The sequence below is a fragment of the Leptodactylus fuscus genome, chromosome 2 (assembly GCF_031893055.1).
Source record: "Leptodactylus fuscus isolate aLepFus1 chromosome 2, aLepFus1.hap2, whole genome shotgun sequence".
Taxonomy (NCBI): Eukaryota; Metazoa; Chordata; class Amphibia; order Anura; family Leptodactylidae; genus Leptodactylus; species Leptodactylus fuscus.
This window is the reverse complement of record NC_134266.1, coordinates 268,003,113-268,025,545: the sequence shown is the minus strand read 5'-3', so window position 1 is coordinate 268,025,545 and position 22,433 is coordinate 268,003,113. Positions and strand designations below refer to the sequence as shown.

Below are 22,433 nucleotides of genomic sequence, written 5' to 3'. Positions count from 1 at the left end.
GCAGAACAGAGCCTAGAGTGCTGTGGCGAAACAGAACCTAAAGTGCTGGGGCAGAACAGAGACTAAAGTGCTGGGGCACAACAGAACATAGAGTGCTGGGGGCAAAACAGAGCCTAAAGTGCTTGGTCAGAACAGAGCCTAGAGTGCTGGGGCAGACAGAGCTTAAATTGCTGGGGACAGAACACAGCCTAGAGTGCTGGGACAGACAGAGCTTAAAGTGCTGGGGGCAGAACAGAGCCTAAAGTGCTGGGGCAGAACAAAACCTTAAGTGCTGGGGGCAGAACGGAGCCTAGAGTGCTGGGGCAGAACACAACCTTAAGTGCTGGGGGCGGAACAGAGCCTAAAGTGCTGTGGACAGAACAGAGCCTAAAGTACTGGGGGCAGAACAGAGCCTAAAGTGCTGGGGCAGCACAGTACCTGGAGTGCTGTTGACAGAACAGACCCTAAAGTGCTGGGGGCAGTAAAGAGCCTAGAGTGCTAGGGGAAGAACAGAGCCTAGAGTGCTGGGGGCAACAAAGACCCTATAGTGTTGGAGGCAGAACAGAGCCTAAAGAGCTGGGGCAGAATAGAGCCTAGAGTGCTGGCAGACGAATAGAGCCTAGAGTGCTGGGGGAAACACAGCCCCAAAAGTTCTGGGGGAAGAACATACCCTAAAGTGCTGGGGCAGACAGAGCTTAAAGTGTTGGGGGCAGAAAAGAGCCTAAAGTGCTTGGGGCAGATCAGAGCCTAGAGTGCTGTGGCAAAACAGAGCCTAAAGTGCTGGGACAGAACAAAGCCTTAAGTGCTAGGGGCAAAACAGAGCCTAAACTGAGGGAGCAAAACAGAGCCTAAACTGAGGGAGCAAAACAGAGCCTAAACTGCGGGGGTAAAACAAAGCCTAAACTGAGGGAGCAAAACAGAGCCTAAACTGCGGGGGTAAAACAGAGCCTAAACTGCAGGGGTAAAACAGAGCCTAAACTGCGGGGGTAAAACAGAGCCTAAACTGCAGGGGTAAAACAGAGCCTAAACTGCGGGGGTAGAACAGAGCCTAAAGTGCTGGGAGAAGAACAGAGCCAAAAGTGCTGGGGGCAGAACAGACCCAAATTGTTGGAGGCAAAACAATCCTGAACCAACTGGCCATTTTTGGTTGAGGGGGCTAGACATGTTTTGCAATGGTGCCTTACTGTAACCTACTGTTGGCAGTCAGAATTTTATCCATCAGGTCTCTAGAATTAAAGGTGTCCAACTATAAACCCATACGATATAAACATCTCCTTTAGAGTATGAAGAAATCATGTTTTTTTTTTAAGCTAGTCATCTCGAGATCTATTGAGCCAAGAGTAAAGGTAAGGCAGGCCACTTCTGTACCCTGGATATGTAACCAGCTGAAATCCAGAAAGTGATGTCTCACGTACAATCAGATTTTTTTCTTAATTGATTTAAATAAAATTTATTACATACAGCAATTTACTGACAACTTATCTTCTAGGAAGGTGCATGGGGAGAGAGTAATGGTGCCCGTATCTAAGCGGCTGCATCTACAGCTCATTACGATCGTGGATGCCGCTGGACTGAAGCGTTAAAAAGTGAGAGGTAGCGAATTAATAGCTCATAAAAATACACAAGAAATACAAAAACACTGGATTTAATTTACTGTGTAAAATTTCACGCTGATTCCAAATGAAAAAGAGAATTAAAGGGTATAATGTTCCATTAGCAAGCGTAGAAAATTTGGAAATTTATGTAAACTTTGTCAGATTCTGCTGCCTTAAAGGGATTTTCCAAACCCACAGTATGAGGTGATAACATATATACAGAGGAGGGTTCATTTTAGGGATTCTAATTACAGTACAGATGGGATTACATTAGAAATTGTGATCGGCCTGTCTGATAAGATGCGTCTTTAGTTTGCGTTTGAAACTGTAGAAGTTGGGAGTTAATCTGATTGTCCGGGGTAGAGCATTCCAGAGAAGTGGTGCAGCTCGGGAGAAGTCTTGTATACGAGCGGGGGAGGTTCTGATAATAGAGGATGTAAGTGTTAGGTCATTGAGTGAGCGGAGAGCACGGGTTGGGCGGTAGACAGAGATGAGGGAAGAAATGTAGGGAGGTGCGGCATTATGGAGAGCCTTGTGGAGGAGGGGGATAGGTTTATATTGTATTCTATAATGAATAGGCAGCCAGTGTAGTGACCGGCACAGACCAGAAGCATCGCTGTAGCGTCTAGCCTGATAGATGAGCCTGGCCGCTGCATTCAGAATAGATTGTAGAGGGGAGAGTTTAGTGAGGGGAAGACCGATTAGTAAGGAGTTACAGTAGTCAAGGCGAGAATGAATCAGAGAGACAATAAGTGTCTTTAGTGTATCTCTGGTAAGGAAAGGGTGTATTCTGGAGATGTTTTTGAGGTGGAGGTGACATGAACATGCGAGTGATTCAATATGAGGGGTGAAGGAAAGGTCTGCGTCAAACATGACCCCGAGGCAGCGGGCCTGCTGCCTAGGAGTTATAGTAAGGCCTGAGACTGCAATGGATATATCAGGGACAGATCTATTAGATGGTGGAAACAGATGTAGTTCAGTCTTGGAGAGATTTAGTTTCAGATAGAGCGAGGACATGATATTAGAGACAGCAGAGAGACAGTCACTGGTGTTCTGTATGAGTGCAGGGGTGATGTCATGGGAAGATGTGTATAATTGGGTGTCATCAGCATAAAGATGGTACCTGAAGCCAAATCTGGTGATGGTTTGTCCAATGGGGGCTGTGTAGAGAGAAAAGAGCAGGGGGCCGAGGACCGAGCCCTGAGGAACCCCAACAGCAAGGGAAAGAGGCAGGGGCGGATCCAGGGCCGGGCAAGCCGGGCAACCGCTCGGGGCCCCGCATTTAGCGGGGCCCCGCGGCCCGGCCGGCCCTAACAAAATGGTCCCGGTCAGCTCGGCAGTCGGGCAAGTGCCGGGGCCCACAGAGCCGCACACACAAGCCGGGCCGCAGCTAAGCAGGAGCTGAGGTCACAGCTCCTGCATCGCGTATGTGACTGGAGTGAGAGAGAGGAGCGTCGGGGGAACGATGGAAGGTGAGTGATAGAAGGTGACTGTAAGTGTTTGTTTTGTATTAAATATTAAGGTGGAACATAATGAAGGGGGCCCATGAAACTAGGGGGCAAATGAAGGGGAGGGGGGGGGGACGGCATGACACTGGGGAAGATGAAGGGGGTGGGGAGAGAACGGCATGAAACTGGGGACAAAGATGGAGGGGGCCCAATGAAACTGGGGGGCAAATGAAGGGGAGGGGGGAACAGCATGACACTGGGGAAGATGAAGGGGGTGGGGAGAGAACGGCATGAAACTGGGGACAGAGATGGAGGGGGCCCAAAGAAACTGGGGGGCAAATGAAGGGGAGGGGGGAACGGCATGACACTGGGGCAGAGACGGGGGACATTAAACTGTGGGCAGATGAAGGGGGAGAACGTGATGAAACTGGGGACAGAGATGGAGGGGGGGACAGGAAACTGGGGACAGAGGAAGGGTGTATATGAAACTGGGGGAGAGATGGAGGGGGGAGCATATAATTTACGGGTGACTGTAGGACAATTATACTGTGTGGGAGCACATGATAAATAAATGAGAATGGGTGGAATCAACATAAAAGTGGGTGGAGCCAAATTTGCCGCGGCACGCAGAGCGCGCCGCACATTTTACCCCTCTTTCTACTCATTAAAAATTAGGAGGTATGGCGTTGGTGACGCCACACTCCTGCATGACGTCACTCGCTTCATCTGCGACGCACAGTGCCTCGACTCCCCCGCCTCCTTTACAAGGAGGCCCACTGAGGCTCTGTCGCCCAAGGGCCCATAAAAACCTGGAGCCGGCCCTGGGTCAGCATGTCCCGATTTCAACTATAGGCGTTTAAAGCAGGAGGTGTCACAGCTCAGCTCCTGTTTTAACGCTGAGCTCCGGCATTTGTAGTCGCGATGTGATGATGTCACATCGCGCCTACAATATGTGTATGAGGGAGAGAGCTGCGGGGGAACGAGGGAAGGTGAATGTGTGTGAGAGAAGTATGACGCTGGGGCAGATGAACGGAGGGAGAACGGCATGACACTGGGGCAGATAGAGGGGGGAGAACAGCATGACACTGGGGCGGATGAAGGGGGGAGAACGGCATGACACTGGGGCAGAGATGGGGGGGGACATGAAACTGTGGGCAGATAAAGGGGGAGAATGGCATGAAACTGGGGACAGAGATAGAGGGGGGGGACATGAAACTAGGGGTAGATGAAGGGTGTATATGAAAATGGGGAGAGATGGAGGGGGGACATATAATTTACGGGTGACTGTAGGAGGATTATACTGTGTGGAATCACATGAAAAATGAATGAGAATGGGCGGAATCAACACAAAAGTGGGCGGGGCCTAATTTGCTGCGGCGCGCTGCGCGTAGGGCCCCGCCAAAGTCAATTGCCCAGGGCCCCGCAAACCCTGGATCCGCCACTGGAAAGAGGGGAGGAAACAGAGCCCGCAAATGATACACTGAAAGTGCAGTCTGAGAGATAAGAGGAGAACCAGGAGAGCGCAGTGTCATTGAGGCCGACTGAGCAGAGCATAGTGAGGAGGAGATGATGGTCAACAGTGTCAAAAGCTGCAGAGAGGTCCAGTAGAATAAGAGAGAAGTCACCATTGGATTTAGCCATTAGGAGATCATTGGAGACTTTTGTGAGAGCCGTTTCAGTAGAGTGCAGAGCGCGGAAACCAGATTGTAAGGGATCAAGCAGAGAGTTAGCAGAGAGATAGCGGATTAAACAAGAATAGACCAGGCGTTCCAAGAGTTTAGAGATGAAGGGGAGGTTAGAGACAGGTCGATAGTTAGCAGCACAGGATGGGTCCAGGGAGGGTTTTTTTCAATATTGACTAAGATTAAGTAATGTATGTACACAGTGACTGCACCAGCAGAATAGTGAGCGCAGCTCTGGAGTATAATACAGGATAAGTAATGTAATGTATGTACACAGTGACTGCACCAGCAGAATAGTGAGCGCAGCTCTGGAGTATAATACAGGATAAGTAATGTAATGTATGTACACAGTGACTGCACCAGCAGAATAGTGAGCGCAGCTCTGGAGTATAATACAGGATAAGTAATGTATGTACACAGTGACTGTACCAGCAGAATAGTGAGCGCAGCTCTGGAGTACAATACAGGATAAGTAATGTAATGTATGTACACAGTGACTGCACCAGCAGAATAGTGAGCGCAGCTCTGGAGTACAATACAGGATAAGTAATGTAATGTATGTACACAGTGACTGCACCAGCAGAATAGTGAGCGCAGCTCTGCAGTATAATACAGGATAAGTAATGTAATGTATGTACACAGTGACTGTACCAGCAGAATAGTGAGCGCAGCTCTGGAGTATAATACAGGATAAGTAATGTAATGTATGTACACAGTGACTGCACCAGCAGAATAGTGAGCGCAGCTCTGGAGTATAATACAGGATAAGTAATGTAATGTATGTACACAGTGACTGTACCAGCAGAATAGTGAGCGCAGCTCTGGAGTACAATACAGGATAAGTAATGTAATGTATGTACACAGTGACTGCACCAGCAGAATAGTGAGCGCAGCTCTGGAGTACAATACAGGATAAGTAATGTAATGTATGTACACAGTGACTGCACCAGCAGAATAGTGAGCGCAGCTCTGCAGTATAATACAGGATAAGTAATGTAATGTATGTACACAGTGACTGTACCAGCAGAATAGTGAGCGCAGCTCTGGAGTATAATACAGGATAAGTAATGTAATGTATGTACACAGTGACTGCACCAGCAGAATAGTGAGCGCAGCTCTGGAGTATAATACAGGATAAGTAATGTAATGTATGTACACAGTGACTGTACCAGCAGAATAGTGAGCGCAGCTCTGGAGTATAATACAGGATAAGTAATGTAATGTATGTACACAGTGACTGCACCAGCAGAATAGTGAGCGCAGCTCTGGAGTATAATACAGGATAAGTAATGTAATGTATGTACACAGTGACTGCACCAGCAGAATAGTGAGCGCAGCTCTGGAGTATAATACAGGATAAGTAATGTAATGTATGTACACAGTGACTGCACCAGCAGAATAGTGAGCGCAGCTCTGGAATATAATACAGGATGTAACTCAGGACAGTACAGGATAAGTAATGTAATGTATGTACACAGTGACTGTACCAGCAGAATAGTGAGGGCAGCTCTGGAGTATAATAGTGTACTCAGAGACAAAACTTGAAATTCCTGTCCCCGAATGCAAAATGTGTAATGGGCAGGTCTCAAAAAACTTCCCCCATACAGTCTACATTCTTGCTTTTTGCAACCCACACTAAAGGCAGATCACTGCTAATGGATTTATAAAATACTATTAAACTCAAATCCAGTTAGCCCCCTCTAGAGGTTGTTGCAGGAATTACTAGGACGATGAATCGGGAAGATGGAGAAACAGTTGATCACAGGCTCGCTCTCAGCATAGGCCCCAAAGCATTTGCCTGCTCTGCTGTGATCTTATATACCAGGTATGGCTGCTTCATCGTCCTCTATATTCTTACATCTGTGAACAGAGATATGTCTAGTAACATAGCGGAGGGTAAATTCTCCAAGGTTCTTTATATAATTAACTCATCAATTAAACAAGTTACAATAACCATCTAATTAAAAATTCATGAAAGCAAATTAAAATAGAACGTGCAACGTAAGCAAAGAGGAAATCTATAGCGTCCCTAGATATCCCTGAGGAACACGTGCAATTACACCCGCCATCTCAGCTCACATGTGCTGGCAGTAATGTGACAGGAAGCAATGTCCTAACCACACTGGGGAAAAACCTGAGTTAAATTGACATGCTCATTAGATCTAATGTATATGTGCAATATTGTGTTAGCCTGTTAAAGTCGTAATGTGGCGCAGCATATAATTTATGCATACAAAGAGTTACTTCTATTTTGACTGGGAATAGAATGACAACGGTCACACTGATACACATTTACCAAAATACTTGAACAATTTTGTTATTCAAACAAATCCAAAATCGCAATATATATTGCTAAAGTTGTAATGCGGTGCAGAATCTACTGAGTATATTGATCACAGGCATGAATTTATTCATATAGGGGGCTATCTATTTTCTGAAAGGAAAAATTGACAATTGCCACACTGACACACACACGTTTCAAAATACTTGAAATATTTGGTTATTGATACAAGTCCCAATATATTATTATTATTATTATTATTATTGTTTATTTATATAGCACCATTAATTCCATGGTGCTTTACAATATATATTGCTAAAGTTGTAATAAGGTGCAGCATCTACTTAGTATCACAAAGGAACTTATCCATATTCTGACAAGGAGTAAAATGACAACTGTCAGAGTGACACATATTTTCCAAAACACTTGAACTATTTGTTAATTAATACAAGTCCCACAATATAATGCTAAAGATGTAAGGTGGTGCGTAAAGTATATTGATTTTATGCATTATTTTTACAGGGATCTAAATTCTGAAAGGGTGTAGAATGATTAAAATACTTGTGCATTTGTGTTTTGGTACATGTATGTTATTGTGCTAAATTGATAAATGCTAATTTGCTAAACTCGCAATATGGTACAGTACGGCAGAGTACGATGACCTTAGACATGATTTTGTGCATAGAGAGTCTTAGCTACAATATATTCTGTCTAATGTTCAAGTAATGCTTTTAGGGGAGAATGTCTGAGTAATTTGCTTTTACATCAGGTTTTCCAATATTTTTGATGGCAGGAATAAAGTAGAGTGCAGCAATTTTCTTCATCAAAAATACAGTAATCCACATAGTATTGTGCTCATTTGTTAAAGTCGTAGAGGGGCGCATCATCAACAGAGAATAATACTCATTTACTAACTGTTATGGTGACAGACATAATTTCCAAAATACTATGTTGATACATCTCTCAATATATACACCATGCTTTTTTCTTTGGGGCAAAACACCCACAATTGTCACTGTTATCTAAGGTGTACAGCCTATTTTTTGATTTTTTGCAAATTGTCACTTGCTTGTACCTTGAGGTCGGCACCCTTCTTTTTCGGATGATGTCTTTGTTTGGACATACATATATATATATATATATATATATATATATATATATATATATATATACATACATTGTTTTGCTAATTTGTTAAAGTTGTAGAATGGCACAGCAACAGCAAAGTATAATGCTCATTTCCTAACTGTCATGCTGACACACATAATATCCAATAAAAGTCTCATAACATATATGTGCAATATCATGCTAATTTGTTAAAGTTGTAGAGTGGCGCAGTATCAGATGAAAATAATCCTCATTTGCTAACTGTCACATTGATGCATATAATTTTTCAAAATATTCTATTAATGCATGTCCCTTTATTATATACGTGTAATATCGTGCTTATTTGTTAAAGTTGTAGGGTTGAAGAGTATAGTGTTCATCTGCCAACTGTGACACGGATGAACATATTTTCAAAAATATTATATTGAAGCATATCCTTTTCTTGTATACGTGCAGTATAGTGCTAATTTGTTAAAGTTGTAGAGTGGCGTAATCTCTGCAGAGTATAATGTTCACAATGATGTACATTTTTCCAAAATACTAGATTGATTTATGTTCCTTTATTTATGTTCCTATGTGCAGTATTATGTTAATTTGTTAATGTTGTAGAGCGATGCAGTATCAGCAGAGCATACATATCATTAACTAACCATTGCTCTGCCAAAATACTATGTTGATACATGTCTCTTTGTATCTGTGCAGTATTTTGTCAAATTATTAAAGTTGTAGAGTGACGCAGTATCGGCAGCACATAATGCTCATTTGCTAACCGCCACGTAGACACAATTTGGCCATATTACTATGTTAACACTTCTCTTAATATATTTCTGCTATATTTTGCTAATTGCTAAGTTGTAGAGAGGCGCAGTGTCAGCAGAGCATAATGCTTATCGGCTAACTATCACGCTAACCCACATATTTTCCAAAATATTACACTGATACACATCTCTTTATATCTGTGCAGTATTTTGATAATTTGTTAAAGTTGTAGAGTGGTGCAGTATCTGCACAGTATAATACACATTAGCTAACTTTCATGCTGATGTACATGTTTTCAAATATACTATACTGGTACAGTACAGTAAAGTAGAGGGCAGCAATTTTCTTCCCCATCTACAGTCCACCCAAAACCACAAAGTATTGTGCTAATTTGTTAAATTTGTAGAAGGGCGCAGCCTCAGCAGAACACAATGCTCACTTACTAACTGTCATGCTGATACATATATGTTGCATATCATTATATTTATACAAGTCTTTTAATATAGATGTGCAGTATTGTGCTGATTTGTTAAAGTTGCAGAGTGGCGCAGCCTCAGCAGAATGTAATGCTCATTTGCTAAAGTAATAATGGGTTGCGGCATCTTCTGGTATTCTGACCTTATACATACAGGACTTTATCTATATTATGTTAGAAACAGTGTGAACGAAACCTGATATAGCATGAGATGGAAAAGTCACCAATTTAATCACCAGGTGCACTAGTGCACTATAGACCTAAAAATTATTAGTATTAATGAATGGAATTGCAAAGTGAGCGCCATGCCCTCTGGTGGTCACAAGTAGTATTGCATTGTTGTTTTTATTTTGTCATTTTTTCTGCTGGTTTTGAGCAATTTCCTCTCTTCACAGAGGAGAGTCACAGGTTACAAAGGTTGCAAACACATTAGTATGAGGAGTGACAGTATAAGGAAGATCGGGGCTCCGTCTCTTACCTTCGGGCTGGTATTGTGCTACAATGGTGACCGTCTGACCCGCACCTTTTAAGGCAGCTGCAGCTTGTTCATGGGAAGCACCGCGAAGATCGATTCCATTAACCTGCAAAGAAAAAGGAGCACAAAAAATGATAAATCTGACCCTAAGAAAGACCCTTTGTATAAAGGCTTCTATATTCTAGCGAGTGCTGCGGCCCTGGGGTTAAATAGAGGTACTTCTGAATTAAGTGCCTGAAAAAGGAGGAGGAGGCGTCCTGTGTGTAAGAGGCCGAAGGACAGACCCGTGTAGGGCTCAGGGACCACCAGATTCTTCACCAGCCCCTTTATCACATGCCAGAATTCCTCATAGGATAGCCAGCAGCATAGTACCAGTGAGTCCTAGCAATCAAGGACCCAGGAGTCAGGGCCACATTACTCCCATAACAGTGACAACTATCAGGCCTCCATATAAGTAATCGCCACAGTGCCCTTCTAATAGTGACAGCCACAGCTCACGCATAACAGTGACAACCATCATGCCCCATAGTAGTGACAACCATTGTGCCTCCATAGTAGTGACAACCATCATGCCCCATAGTAGTGACAACCATTGTGCCTCCATAGTAGTGACAACCATCATACTCCAAACCAAAAACACCGACAGATGATAACCAAGGCCGAAATAAAGGCGACCACAGAGGCAAACAGAGAGCGGTACATTGAAGAATGGAGAAACGAAATAAATAACTCCAAGAAACTCACCGTGTACCAATCCCTACAAAGGGACTACACCATGGCCACCTACCTGGAGAGAATACACCACCCCAAGCACAGACAGACCCTGAGCCGGTACAGACTGAGCGCCCACAACCTGGAGATAGAGACGGGGCGATACAGGCAGACGTACAAGCCACAGGAGAACAGACTGTGCCAGCACTGTGACCAGGGGGCCCTAGAAGACGAGACCCACTTCCTGCTACACTGCACCAAATACTCAGCTGTGAGGGCCGTCTACTACCAAAGACTCTCTGCCAACATCCCAGACGAGAAGAGGAAACTCTACATCCTACTGGGAGAAGAAGAGGCCACTGTGGAGATCACTGCCCAATACGTGTCCAGCTGTCACCAAACAAGAGGAAGATGAGACTCCATGGACTGTTATATTTATCCCAAAACACCCGTCCCACCCCGCCCCACCCCACCCCACTCCCACCTCCCCCCACTCCCACCTCCCCCCACTCCCACCTCCCCATATAGCGGTCACCAACTAAGAGGAAGATGAGACTCCATGGACTGTTATAACCCAACCCCCCCACCCACCAATCACCCACCCGAATCCAACTCCCCCCCCCCCCCTCCCGCCCACTTTACTAGCTTTGGCAATGCAAAATACCTATTCGGACGTGCCAATAAAGCTTTTTTGATTTGATTTGATACTCCCATAGTAATGACAACCATTATGCCCCATAGTAGTGACAACCATCATGTCCCATAGTATTGCCCCATAGTATCAGGTATTGCCACAGTAATGGTCTCCAATGCCCCTTCCTTTTTTGGGACTGACTTTAGAGCCAGTCATTGCCATTGCCATGCATAAGTCCTGATGGGCCCAAGTACCCCGAGGACTATTATACCCCAAATCACCCACCTTACGCCTGCCCATACCCACATGTCCATTGTCCACCTGCCACCAAACGAGGAGAACGACGAGACCCCAAGGACTATTGTACCCCCAAATCACCCTCTCTCCCACCCACTCCACGCCCACTGCTTCCCTCACCCCCAAAAGACTCCTTGTGAACATACCCTTATAGTGCCAGCCGCAGTACCCTGAGAAGTACCAGCCATGGAGGCCTGTACACGGGGATGGCAGCAGTACCCTGGCTGTTCATGGCTTCTGGGCAGGCGAAGCCATAATGACAAGCTGTCAATCTGGACCCCAGATGCCTTTAACCATTGCTGACGGTTACCAGGGCCGCTGCCTCATAGGATGGCGCCCGTCAAATCTGGGGCCAATTTATTTAAAACTATCTAAAAGCAAAACTTTCAATGCAACCAATCACAGCACAGCTTTCATTCTGGATTCTGCTCCTGCACTATGAAAGCTGCACTGTGATTGGTTGCTATGGCCAACTCAGACAGTTTCGCTTTTAGAGCATTCCTAATGTATTGGATTATATAGGGTATGGCGGGTGCCAGATACAGCTGTGTATACAGGACCCCGCCCCAGTATACAGGACCCCATCTCCAGTATACAGGACCCCATCTCCAGTATACAGGACCCCATCTCCAGTATACAGACCCCCAGCCCCAGTATACAGGACCCCATCTCCAGTATACAGACCCCAGCCCCAGTATACAGACCCCCAGCCCCAGTATACAGACCCCAGCCCCAGTATACAGACCCCCAGCCCTAGTATACAGACCCCCAGCCCCAGTATACAGGACCCCATCTCCAGTATACAGGACCCCATCTCCAGTATACAGACCCCCAGCCCCAGTATACAGACCCCAGCCCCAGTATACAGACCCCCAGCCCCAGTATACAGACCCCCAGCCCCAGTATACAGGACCCCATCTCCAGTATACAGACCCCAGCCCCAGTATACAGACCCCCAGCCCCAGTATACAGACCCCCAGCCCCAGTATACAGACCCCAGCCCCAGTATACAGACCCCCAGCCCTAGTATACAGACCCCCAGCCCCAGTATACAGGACCCCATCTCCAGTATACAGGACCCCATCTCCAGTATACAGACCCCCAGCCCTAGTATACAGACCCCCAGCCCCAGTATACAGACCCCCAGCCCCAGTATACAGGACCCCATCTCCAGTATACAGACCCCCAGCCCCAGTATACAGGACCCCATCTCCAGTATACAGACCCCCAGCCCTAGTATACAGAACCCAGCCCCAGTATACAGACCCCCAGCCCCAGTATACAGGGCCCCATCTCCAGTATACAGACCCCAGCCCCAGTATACAGACCCCCAGCCCCAGTATACAGACCCCCAGCCCCAGTATACAGACCCCCAGTCCCAGTATACAGACCCCCAGCCCCAGTATACAGACCCCCAGCCCCAGTATACAGACCCCTATCTCCAGTATACAGACCCCCATCTCCAGTATACAGACCCCCAGCCCCAGTATACAGGACCCCGCCCCAGTATACAGACCCCCAGCCCCAGTATACAGACCCCCAGCCCCAGTATACAGGACCCCGCCCCAGTATACAGACCCCCAGTCCCAGTATACAGACCCCCCGCCCCAGTATACAGACCCCCAGCCCCAGTATACAGACCCCCATCTCCAGTATACAGACCCCCAGCCCCAGTATACAGACCCCAGCCCCAGTATACAGACCCCCAGTCCCAGTATACAGACCCCCAGTCCCAGTATACAGACCCCCAGCCCCAGTATACAGACCCCCAGCCCCAGTATACAGACCCCCAGCCCCAGTATACAGGACCCCGCCCCAGTATACAGACCCCCAGTCCCAGTATACAGACCCCCAGCCCCAGTATACAGACCCCCAGTCCCAGTATACAGACCCCCAGCCCCAGTATACAGACCCCCAGTCCCAGTATACAGACCCCGCCCCAGTATACAGACCCCCAGTCCCAGTATACAGACCCCCAGCCCCAGTATACAGACCCCCAGCCCCAGTATACAGACCCCCAGCCCCAGTATACAGGACCCCATCTCCAGTATACAGACCCCAGCCCCAGCATACAGACCCCCAGTCCCAGTATACAGACCCCCAGTCCCAGTATACAGACCCCCAGTCCCAGTATACAGACCCCCAGCCCCAGTATACAGGACCCCAGCCCCAGTATACAGACCCCAGCCCCAGTATACAGGACCCCATCTCCAGTATACAGACCCCCAGCCCCAGTATACAGGACCCCATCTCCAGTATACAGGACCCCATCTCCAGTATACAGACCCCCAGCCCCAGTATACAGGACCCCATCTCCAGTATACAGACCCCAGCCCCAGTATACAGACCCCCAGCCCCAGTATACAGACCCCCAGCCCCAGTATACAGACCCCAGCCCCAGTATACAGACCCCCAGCCCTAGTATACAGACCCCCAGCCCCAGTATACAGGACCCCATCTCCAGTATACAGGACCCCATCTCCAGTATACAGACCCCCAGCCCCAGTATACAGACCCCCAGCCCCAGTATACAGACCCCCAGCCCCAGTATACAGGACCCCATCTCCAGTATACAGACCCCAGCCCCAGTATACAGACCCCCAGCCCCAGTATACAGACCCCCAGCCCCAGTATACAGACCCCAGCCCCAGTATACAGACCCCCAGCCCTAGTATACAGACCCCCAGCCCCAGTATACAGGACCCCATCTCCAGTATACAGGACCCCATCTCCAGTATACAGACCCCCAGCCCTAGTATACAGACCCCCAGCCCCAGTATACAGACCCCCAGCCCCAGTATACAGGACCCCATCTCCAGTATACAGACCCCCAGCCCCAGTATACAGGACCCCATCTCCAGTATACAGACCCCCAGCCCTAGTATACAGACCCCAGCCCCAGTATACAGACCCCCAGCCCTAGTATACAGACCCCCAGCCCCAGTATACAGGGCCCCATCTCCAGTATACAGACCCCAGCCCCAGTATACAGACCCCCAGCCCCAGTATACAGACCCCCAGCCCCAGTATACAGACCCCCAGTCCCAGTATACAGACCCCCAGCCCCAGTATACAGACCCCCAGCCCCAGTATAGAGGACCCCAGCCCCAGTATACAGACCCCAGCCCCAGTATACAGGACCCCATCTCCAGTATACAGACCCCCAGCCCCAGTATACAGGACCCCATCTCCAGTATACAGGACCCCATCTCCAGTATACAGACCCCCAGCCCTAATATACAGGACCCCATCTCCAGTATACAGACCCCAGCCCCAGTATACAGACCCCCAGCCCCAGTATACAGACCCCCAGCCCCAGTATACAGACCCCAGCCCCAGTATACAGACCCCCAGCCCCAGTATACAGGACCCCATCTCCAGTATACAGGACCCCATCTCCAGTATACAGACCCCCAGCCCCAGTATACAGACCCCCAGCCCCAGTATACAGACCCCCAGCCCCAGTATACAGGACCCCATCTCCAGTATACAGACCCCAGCCCCAGTATACAGACCCCCAGCCCCAGTATACAGACCCCCAGCCCCAGTATACAGACCCCAGCCCCAGTATACAGACCCCCAGCCCTAGTATACAGACCCCCAGCCCCAGTATACAGGACCCCATCTCCAGTATACAGGACCCCATCTCCAGTATACAGACCCCCAGCCCCAGTATACAGACCCCCAGCCCCAGTATACAGACCCCAGCCCCAGTATACAGACCCCCAGCCCCAGTATACAGGACCCCATCTCCAGTATACAGACCCCCAGCCCTAGTATACAGACCCCAGCCCCAGTATACAGACCCCCAGCCCTAGTATACAGACCCCCAGCCCCAGTATACAGGGCCCCATCTCCAGTATACAGACCCCAGCCCCAGTATACAGACCCCCAGCCCCAGTATACAGGACCCCATCTCCAGTATACAGACCCCCAGCCCCAGTATACAGACCCCCAGCCCCAGTATACAGACCCCCAGCCCCAGTATACAGGACCCCATCTCCAGTATACAGACCCCAGCCCCAGTATACAGACCCCCAGCCCCAGTATACAGACCCCCAGCCCCAGTATACAGACCCCAGCCCCAGTATACAGACCCCCAGCCCTAGTATACAGACCCCCAGCCCCAGTATACAGGACCCCATCTCCAGTATACAGGACCCCATCTCCAGTATACAGACCCCCAGCCCTAGTATACAGACCCCCAGCCCCAGTATACAGACCCCCAGCCCCAGTATACAGGACCCCATCTCCAGTATACAGACCCCCAGCCCCAGTATACAGGACCCCATCTCCAGTATACAGACCCCCAGCCCTAGTATACAGACCCCAGCCCCAGTATACAGACCCCCAGCCCTAGTATACAGACCCCCAGCCCCAGTATACAGGACCCCATCTCCAGTATACAGACCCCAGCCCCAGTATACAGACCCCCAGCCCCAGTATACAGACCCCCAGCCCCAGTATACAGACCCCCAGTCCCAGTATACAGACCCCCAGCCCCAGTATACAGACCCCCAGCCCCAGTATACAGGACCCCAGCCCCAGTATACAGACCCCAGCCCCAGTATACAGGACCCCATCTCCAGTATACAGACCCCCAGCCCCAGTATACAGGACCCCATCTCCAGTATACAGGACCCCATCTCCAGTATACAGACCCCCAGCCCTAATATACAGGACCCCATCTCCAGTATACAGACCCCAGCCCCAGTATACAGACCCCAGCCCCAGTATACAGACCCCCAGCCCCAGTATACAGGACCCCATCTCCAGTATACAGGACCCCATCTCCAGTATACAGACCCCCAGCCCTAATATACAGGACCCCATCTCCAGTATACAGACCCCAGCCCCAGTATACAGACCCCCAGCCCCAGTATACAGACCCCCAGCCCCAGTATACAGACCCCAGCCCCAGTATACAGACCCCCAGCCCTAGTATACAGACCCCCAGCCCCAGTATACAGGACCCCATCTCCAGTATACAGGACCCCATCTCCAGTATACAGACCCCCAGCCCCAGTATACAGACCCCCAGCCCCAGTATACAGACCCCCAGCCCCAGTATACAGGACCCCATCTCCAGTATACAGACCCCAGCCCCAGTATACAGACCCCCAGCCCCAGTATACAGACCCCCAGCCCCAGTATACAGACCCCAGCCCCAGTATACAGACCCCCAGCCCTAGTATACAGACCCCCAGCCCCAGTATACAGGACCCCATCTCCAGTATACAGGACCCCATCTCCAGTATACAGACCCCCAGCCCTAGTATACAGACCCCCAGCCCCAGTATACAGACCCCCAGCCCCAGTATACAGGACCCCATCTCCAGTATACAGACCCCCAGCCCCAGTATACAGGACCCCATCTCCAGTATACAGACCCCCAGCCCTAGTATACAGACCCCAGCCCCAGTATACAGACCCCCAGCCCTAGTATACAGACCCCCAGCCCCAGTATACAGGACCCCATCTCCAGTATACAGACCCCAGCCCCAGTATACAGACCCCCAGCCCCAGTATACAGACCCCCAGCCCCAGTATACAGGACCCCATTTCCAGTATACAGACCCCCAGCCCCAGTATACAGGACCCCATCTCCAGTATACAGACCCCCAGCCCCAGTATACAGACCCCAGCCCCAGTATACAGACCCCCAGCCCTAGTATACAGACCCCCAGCCCCAGTATACAGGACCCCATCTCCAGTATACAGACCCCAGCCCCAGTATACAGACCCCCAGCCCCAGTATACAGACCCCCAGCCCCAGTATACAGACCCCCAGCCCCAGTATACAGGACCCCATCTCCAGTGTACAGACCCCCAGCCCCAGTATACAGGACCCCATCTCCAGTATACAGACCCCAGCCCCAGTATACAGACCCCCAGCCCCAGTATACAGACCCCCAGCCCCAGTATACAGACCCCCATCTCCAGTATACAGACCCCAGCCCCAGTATACAGACCCCCAGCCCCAGTATACAGACCCCCAGCCCCAGTATACAGACCCCCAGCCCTAGTATACAGGACCCCAGCCCCAGTATACAGACCCCCCAGCCCTAGTATACAGACCCCCAGCCCTAGTATACAGACCCCCATCTCCAGTATACAGACCCCCAGCCCCAGTATACAGGACCCCAGCCCCAGTATACAGACCCCCAGCCCCAGTATACAGACCCCCAGCCCCAGTATACAGGACCCCCAGCCCCAGTATACAGACCCCCAGCCCCAGTATACAGGACCCCATCTCCAGTATACAGACCCCCAGCCCCAGTATACAGGACCCCATCTCCAGTATACAGACCCCAGCCCCAGTATACAGACCCCCAGCCCCAGTATACAGACCCCCAGCCCCAGTATACAGACCCCCAGCCCTAGTATACAGGACCCCAGCCCCAGTATACAGACCCCCAGCCCTAGTATACAGACCCCCAGCCCTAGTATACAGACCCCCATCTCCAGTATACAGACCCCCAGCCCCAGTATACAGGACCCCAGCCCCAGTATACAGACCCCCAGCCCCAGTATACAGACCCCCAGCCCCAGTATACAGGACCCCCAGCCCCAGTATACAGACCCCCAGCCCCAGTATACAGACCCCCAGCCCCAGTATACAGACCCCCAGCCCCAGTATACAGGACCCCAGCCCCAGTATACAGACCCCCAGCCCTAGTATACAGGACCCCAGCCCCAGTATACAGACCCCCAGCCCTAGTATACAGACCCCCAGCCCTAGTATACAGACCCCCATCTCCAGTATACAGACCCCCAGCCCTAGTATACAGGACCCCAGCCCCAGTATACAGACCCCCAGCCCCAGTATACAGACCCCCAGCCCCAGTATACAGACCCCCAGCCCTAGTATACAGGACCCCAGCCCTAGTATACAGACCCCCAGCCCTAGTATACAGACCCCAGCCCCAGTATACAGACCCCCAGCCCTAGTATACAGACCCCAGCCCCAGTATACAGACCCCCAGCCCCAGTATACAGACCCCCAGCCCCAGTATACAGACCCCAGCCCCAGTATACAGACCCCCACTCCCCGTATACAGGATTCCCAGCCCCCGTATACAGGACCCCCAGCCCCACTATACAGGACCCCATCTCCAGTATACAGGACCCCAGCCCCAGTATACAGGACCCCAGCCCCAGTATACAGACCCCCAGCCCCCATATACAGACCCCCAGCCCCCGTATACAGGACCCCCAGCTCTAGTATACAGACCCCAGCCCCAGTATACAGACCCCCATCTCCAGTATACAGGACCCCAGCCCCAGTATACAGACCCCCAGCCCCAGTACACAGACCCCAGCTCTAGTATACAGGACCCCATCTCCAGTATACAGGACCTCATCTCCAGTATACAGACCCCCAGCCCCAGTATACAGACCCCCAGCCCCAGTATACAGGACCCCATCTCCAGTATACAGGACCCCAGCCCCAGTATACAGGACCCCATCTCCAGTATATAGACCCCCAGCCCTAGTATACAGACCCCCAGCCCCAGTATACAGACTCCCAGCCCCAGTATACAGACCCCAGCTCCAGTATACAGGACCTCATCTCCAGTATACAGACCCCCAGCCCCAGTATACAGGACCCCAACTCCAGTATACAGGACCCCAGCCCCAGTATACAGGACCCCAGCCCCAGTATACAGACCCCCAGCCCTAGTATACAGACCCCCAGCCCTAGTATACAGACCCCCAGCCCCAGTATACAGGACCCCATCTCTAGTATACAGACCCCATCTCCAGTATACAGACCCCCAGCCCCAGTATACAGGACCCCATCTCTAGTATACAGACCCCAGCCCCAGTATACAGACCCCCAGCCCCAGTATACAGGACCCCATCTCTAGTATACAGACCCCAGCCCCAGTATACAGACCCCCAGCCCCAGTATACAGGACCCCATCTCTAGTATACAGACCCCATCTCCAGTATACAGACCCCCAGCCCCAGTATACAGGACCCCAGCCCCAGTATACAGGACCCCATCTCTAGTATACAGACCCCATCTCCAGTATACAGACCCCCAGCCCCAGTATACAGGACCCCAGCCCCAGTATACAGGACCCCAGCCCCAGTATACAGGACCCCATCTCTAGTATACAGACCCCAGCCCCAGTATACAGACCCCCAGCCCCAGTATACAGGACCCCATCTCTAGTATACAGACCCCATCTCCAGTATACAGACCCCCAGCCCCAGTATACAGGACCCCAGCCCCAGTATACAGGACCCCATCTCTAGTATACAGACCCCATCTCCAGTATACAGACCCCCAGCCCCAGTATACAGGACCCCAGCCCCAGTATACAGGACCCCAGCCCCAGTATACAGACCCCCAGCCCTAGTATACAGACCCCCAGCCCCAGTATACAGACCCCCAGCCCTAGTATACAGACCCCCCAGCCCTAGTATACAGACCCCCCAGCCCTAGTATACAGGACCCCAGCCACAGTATACAGACCCCAGCCCCAGTATACAGGACCCCAACTCCAGTATACAGGACCCCAGCCCCAGTATACAGACCCCCAGCCCCAGTATACAGGACCCCAGCCCTAGTATACAGGACCCTATCTCCAGTATACAGACCCCCAGCCCCAGTATACAGGACCCCAGCCCCAGTATACAGGACCCCATCTCCAGTATACAGACCCCAGCCCCAGTATACAGACCCCCCAGCCCTAGTATACAGACCCCCAGCCCTAGTATACAGACCCCCATCTCCAGTATACAGACCCCCAGCCCAAGTATACAGGACCCCAGCCCCAGTATACAGACCCCCAGCCCCAGTATACAGACCCCCAGCCCCAGTATACAGACCCCCAGCCCCAGTATACAGGACCCCATCTCTAGTATACAGACCCCCAGCCCCAGTATACAGGACCCCAGCCCCAGTATACAGACCCCCAGCCCCAGTATACAGGACCCCATCTCTAGTATATAGACCCCCAGCCCCAGTATACAGGACCCCAGCCCCAGTATACAGGACCCCATCTCTAGTATACAGACCCCCAGCCCCAGTATACAGGACCACAGCCCCAGTATACAGACCCCCAGCCCTAGTATACATGACCCCAGCCCCAGTATACAGGACCCCATCTCCAGTATACAGACCCCCAGCCCCAGTATACAGACCCCCAGCCCCAGTATACAGACCCCCAGCCCTAGTATACAGGAACCCAACCCCAGTATACAGGACCCCATCTCCAGTATACAGACCCCCAGCCCCAGTATACAGGATCCCAGCCCCAGTATACAGGACCCCAGCCCCAGTATACAGGACCCCAGCCCCAGTATACAGACCCCCAGCCCCAGTATACAGACCCCCAGCCCTAGTATACAGACCCCCAGCCCTAGTATACAGGACCCCCAGCCCCAGTATACAGACCCCCAGCCCCAGTATACAGGATCCCAGCCCCAGTATACAGGACCCCAGCCCCAGTATACAGGACCCCAGCCCCAGTATACAGACCCCCAGCCCCAGTATACAGACCCCAGCCCCAGTATACAGACCCCCAGCCCTAGTAAACAGACCCCCAGCCCCAGTATACAGGACCCCATCTCCAGTATACAGGACCCCATCTCCAGTATACAGACCCCCAGCCCCAGTATACAGACCCCCAGCCCCAGTATACAGGACCCCAGCCCCAGTATACAGACCCCCAGCCCCAGTATACAGACCCCCAGCCCCAGTATACAGGACCCCCAGCCCCAGTATACAGGACCCCATCTCCAGTATACAGGACCCCAGACCCAGTATACAGGACCCCATCTCCAGTATACAGGACCCCAGCCCCAGTATACAGGACCCCAGCCCCAGTATACAGACCCCGAGCCCCAGTATACAGACCCCCAGCCCCAGTATACAGACCCCCAGCCCCAGTATACAGGACCCCATCTCTAGTATACAGACCCCCAGCCCCAGTATACAGGACCCCAGCCCCAGTATACAGACCCCCAGCCCCAGTATACAGGACCCCATCTCTAGTATACAGACCCCCAGCCCCAGTATACAGGACCCCAGCCCCAGTATACAGACCCCCAGCCCCAGTATACAGGACCCCATCTCTAGTATATAGACCCCCAGCCCCAGTATACAGGACCCCAGCCCCAGTATACAGGACCCCATCTCTAGTATACAGACCCCCAGCCCCAGTATACAGGACCACAGCCCCAGTATACAGACCCCCAGCCCTAGTATACATGACCCCAGCCCCAGTATACAGGACCCCATCTCCAGTATACAGACCCCCAGCCCCAGTATACAGACCCCCAGCCCCAGTATACAGACCCCCAGCCCTAGTATACAGGACCCCAACCCCAGTATACAGAACCCCATCTCCAGTATACAGACCCCCAGCCCCAGTATACAGGATCCCAGCCCCAGTATACAGGACCCCAGCCCCAGTATACAGGACCCCAGCCCTAGTATACAGGACCCCAGCCCTAGTATACAGACCCCCAGCCCTAGTATACAGACTCCAGCCCCAGTATACAGACCCCAGCCCCAGTATACAGGACCCCAGCCCCACTATACAGACCCCCAGCCCCCGTATACAGGACCCCCAGCCCCAGTATACAGGACCCCATCTCCAGTATACAGGACCCCAGACCCAGTATACAGGACCCCATCTCCAGTATACAGGACCCCAGCCCCAGTATACAGGACCCCAGCCCCAGTATACAGACCCCCAGCCCCAGTATACAGACCCCCAGCCCCAGTATACAGACCCCCAGCCCCAGTATACAGGACCCCATCTCTAGTATACAGACCCCCAGCCCCAGTATACAGGACCCCAGCCCCAGTATACAGACCCCCAGCCCCAGTATACAGGACCCCATCTCTAGTATATAGACCCCCAGCCCCAGTATACAGGACCCCAGCCCCAGTATACAGGACCCCATCTCTAGTATACAGACCCCCAGCCCCAGTATACAGGACCACAGCCCCAGTATACAGACCCCCAGC

At 51.1% G+C, this 22,433-nt stretch overlaps 1 protein-coding gene across 11 annotated transcripts in view; it reads right to left on the bottom strand.

Moving 5' to 3' along the window:
- DLG2 (discs large MAGUK scaffold protein 2) overlaps window positions 1-22,433 on the bottom strand; it is a 1,022,754-nt gene that overhangs the window by 172,874 nt on the left and 827,447 nt on the right. For all 11 annotated transcript variants that reach the window (XM_075266199.1, XM_075266200.1, XM_075266207.1 and 8 more), the window contains one exon: window positions 9,805-9,907. In XM_075266199.1, the coding sequence (XP_075122300.1) occupies window positions 9,805-9,907 (103 nt within the window). The remainder of the gene's footprint in view (window positions 1-9,804; window positions 9,908-22,433) is intronic.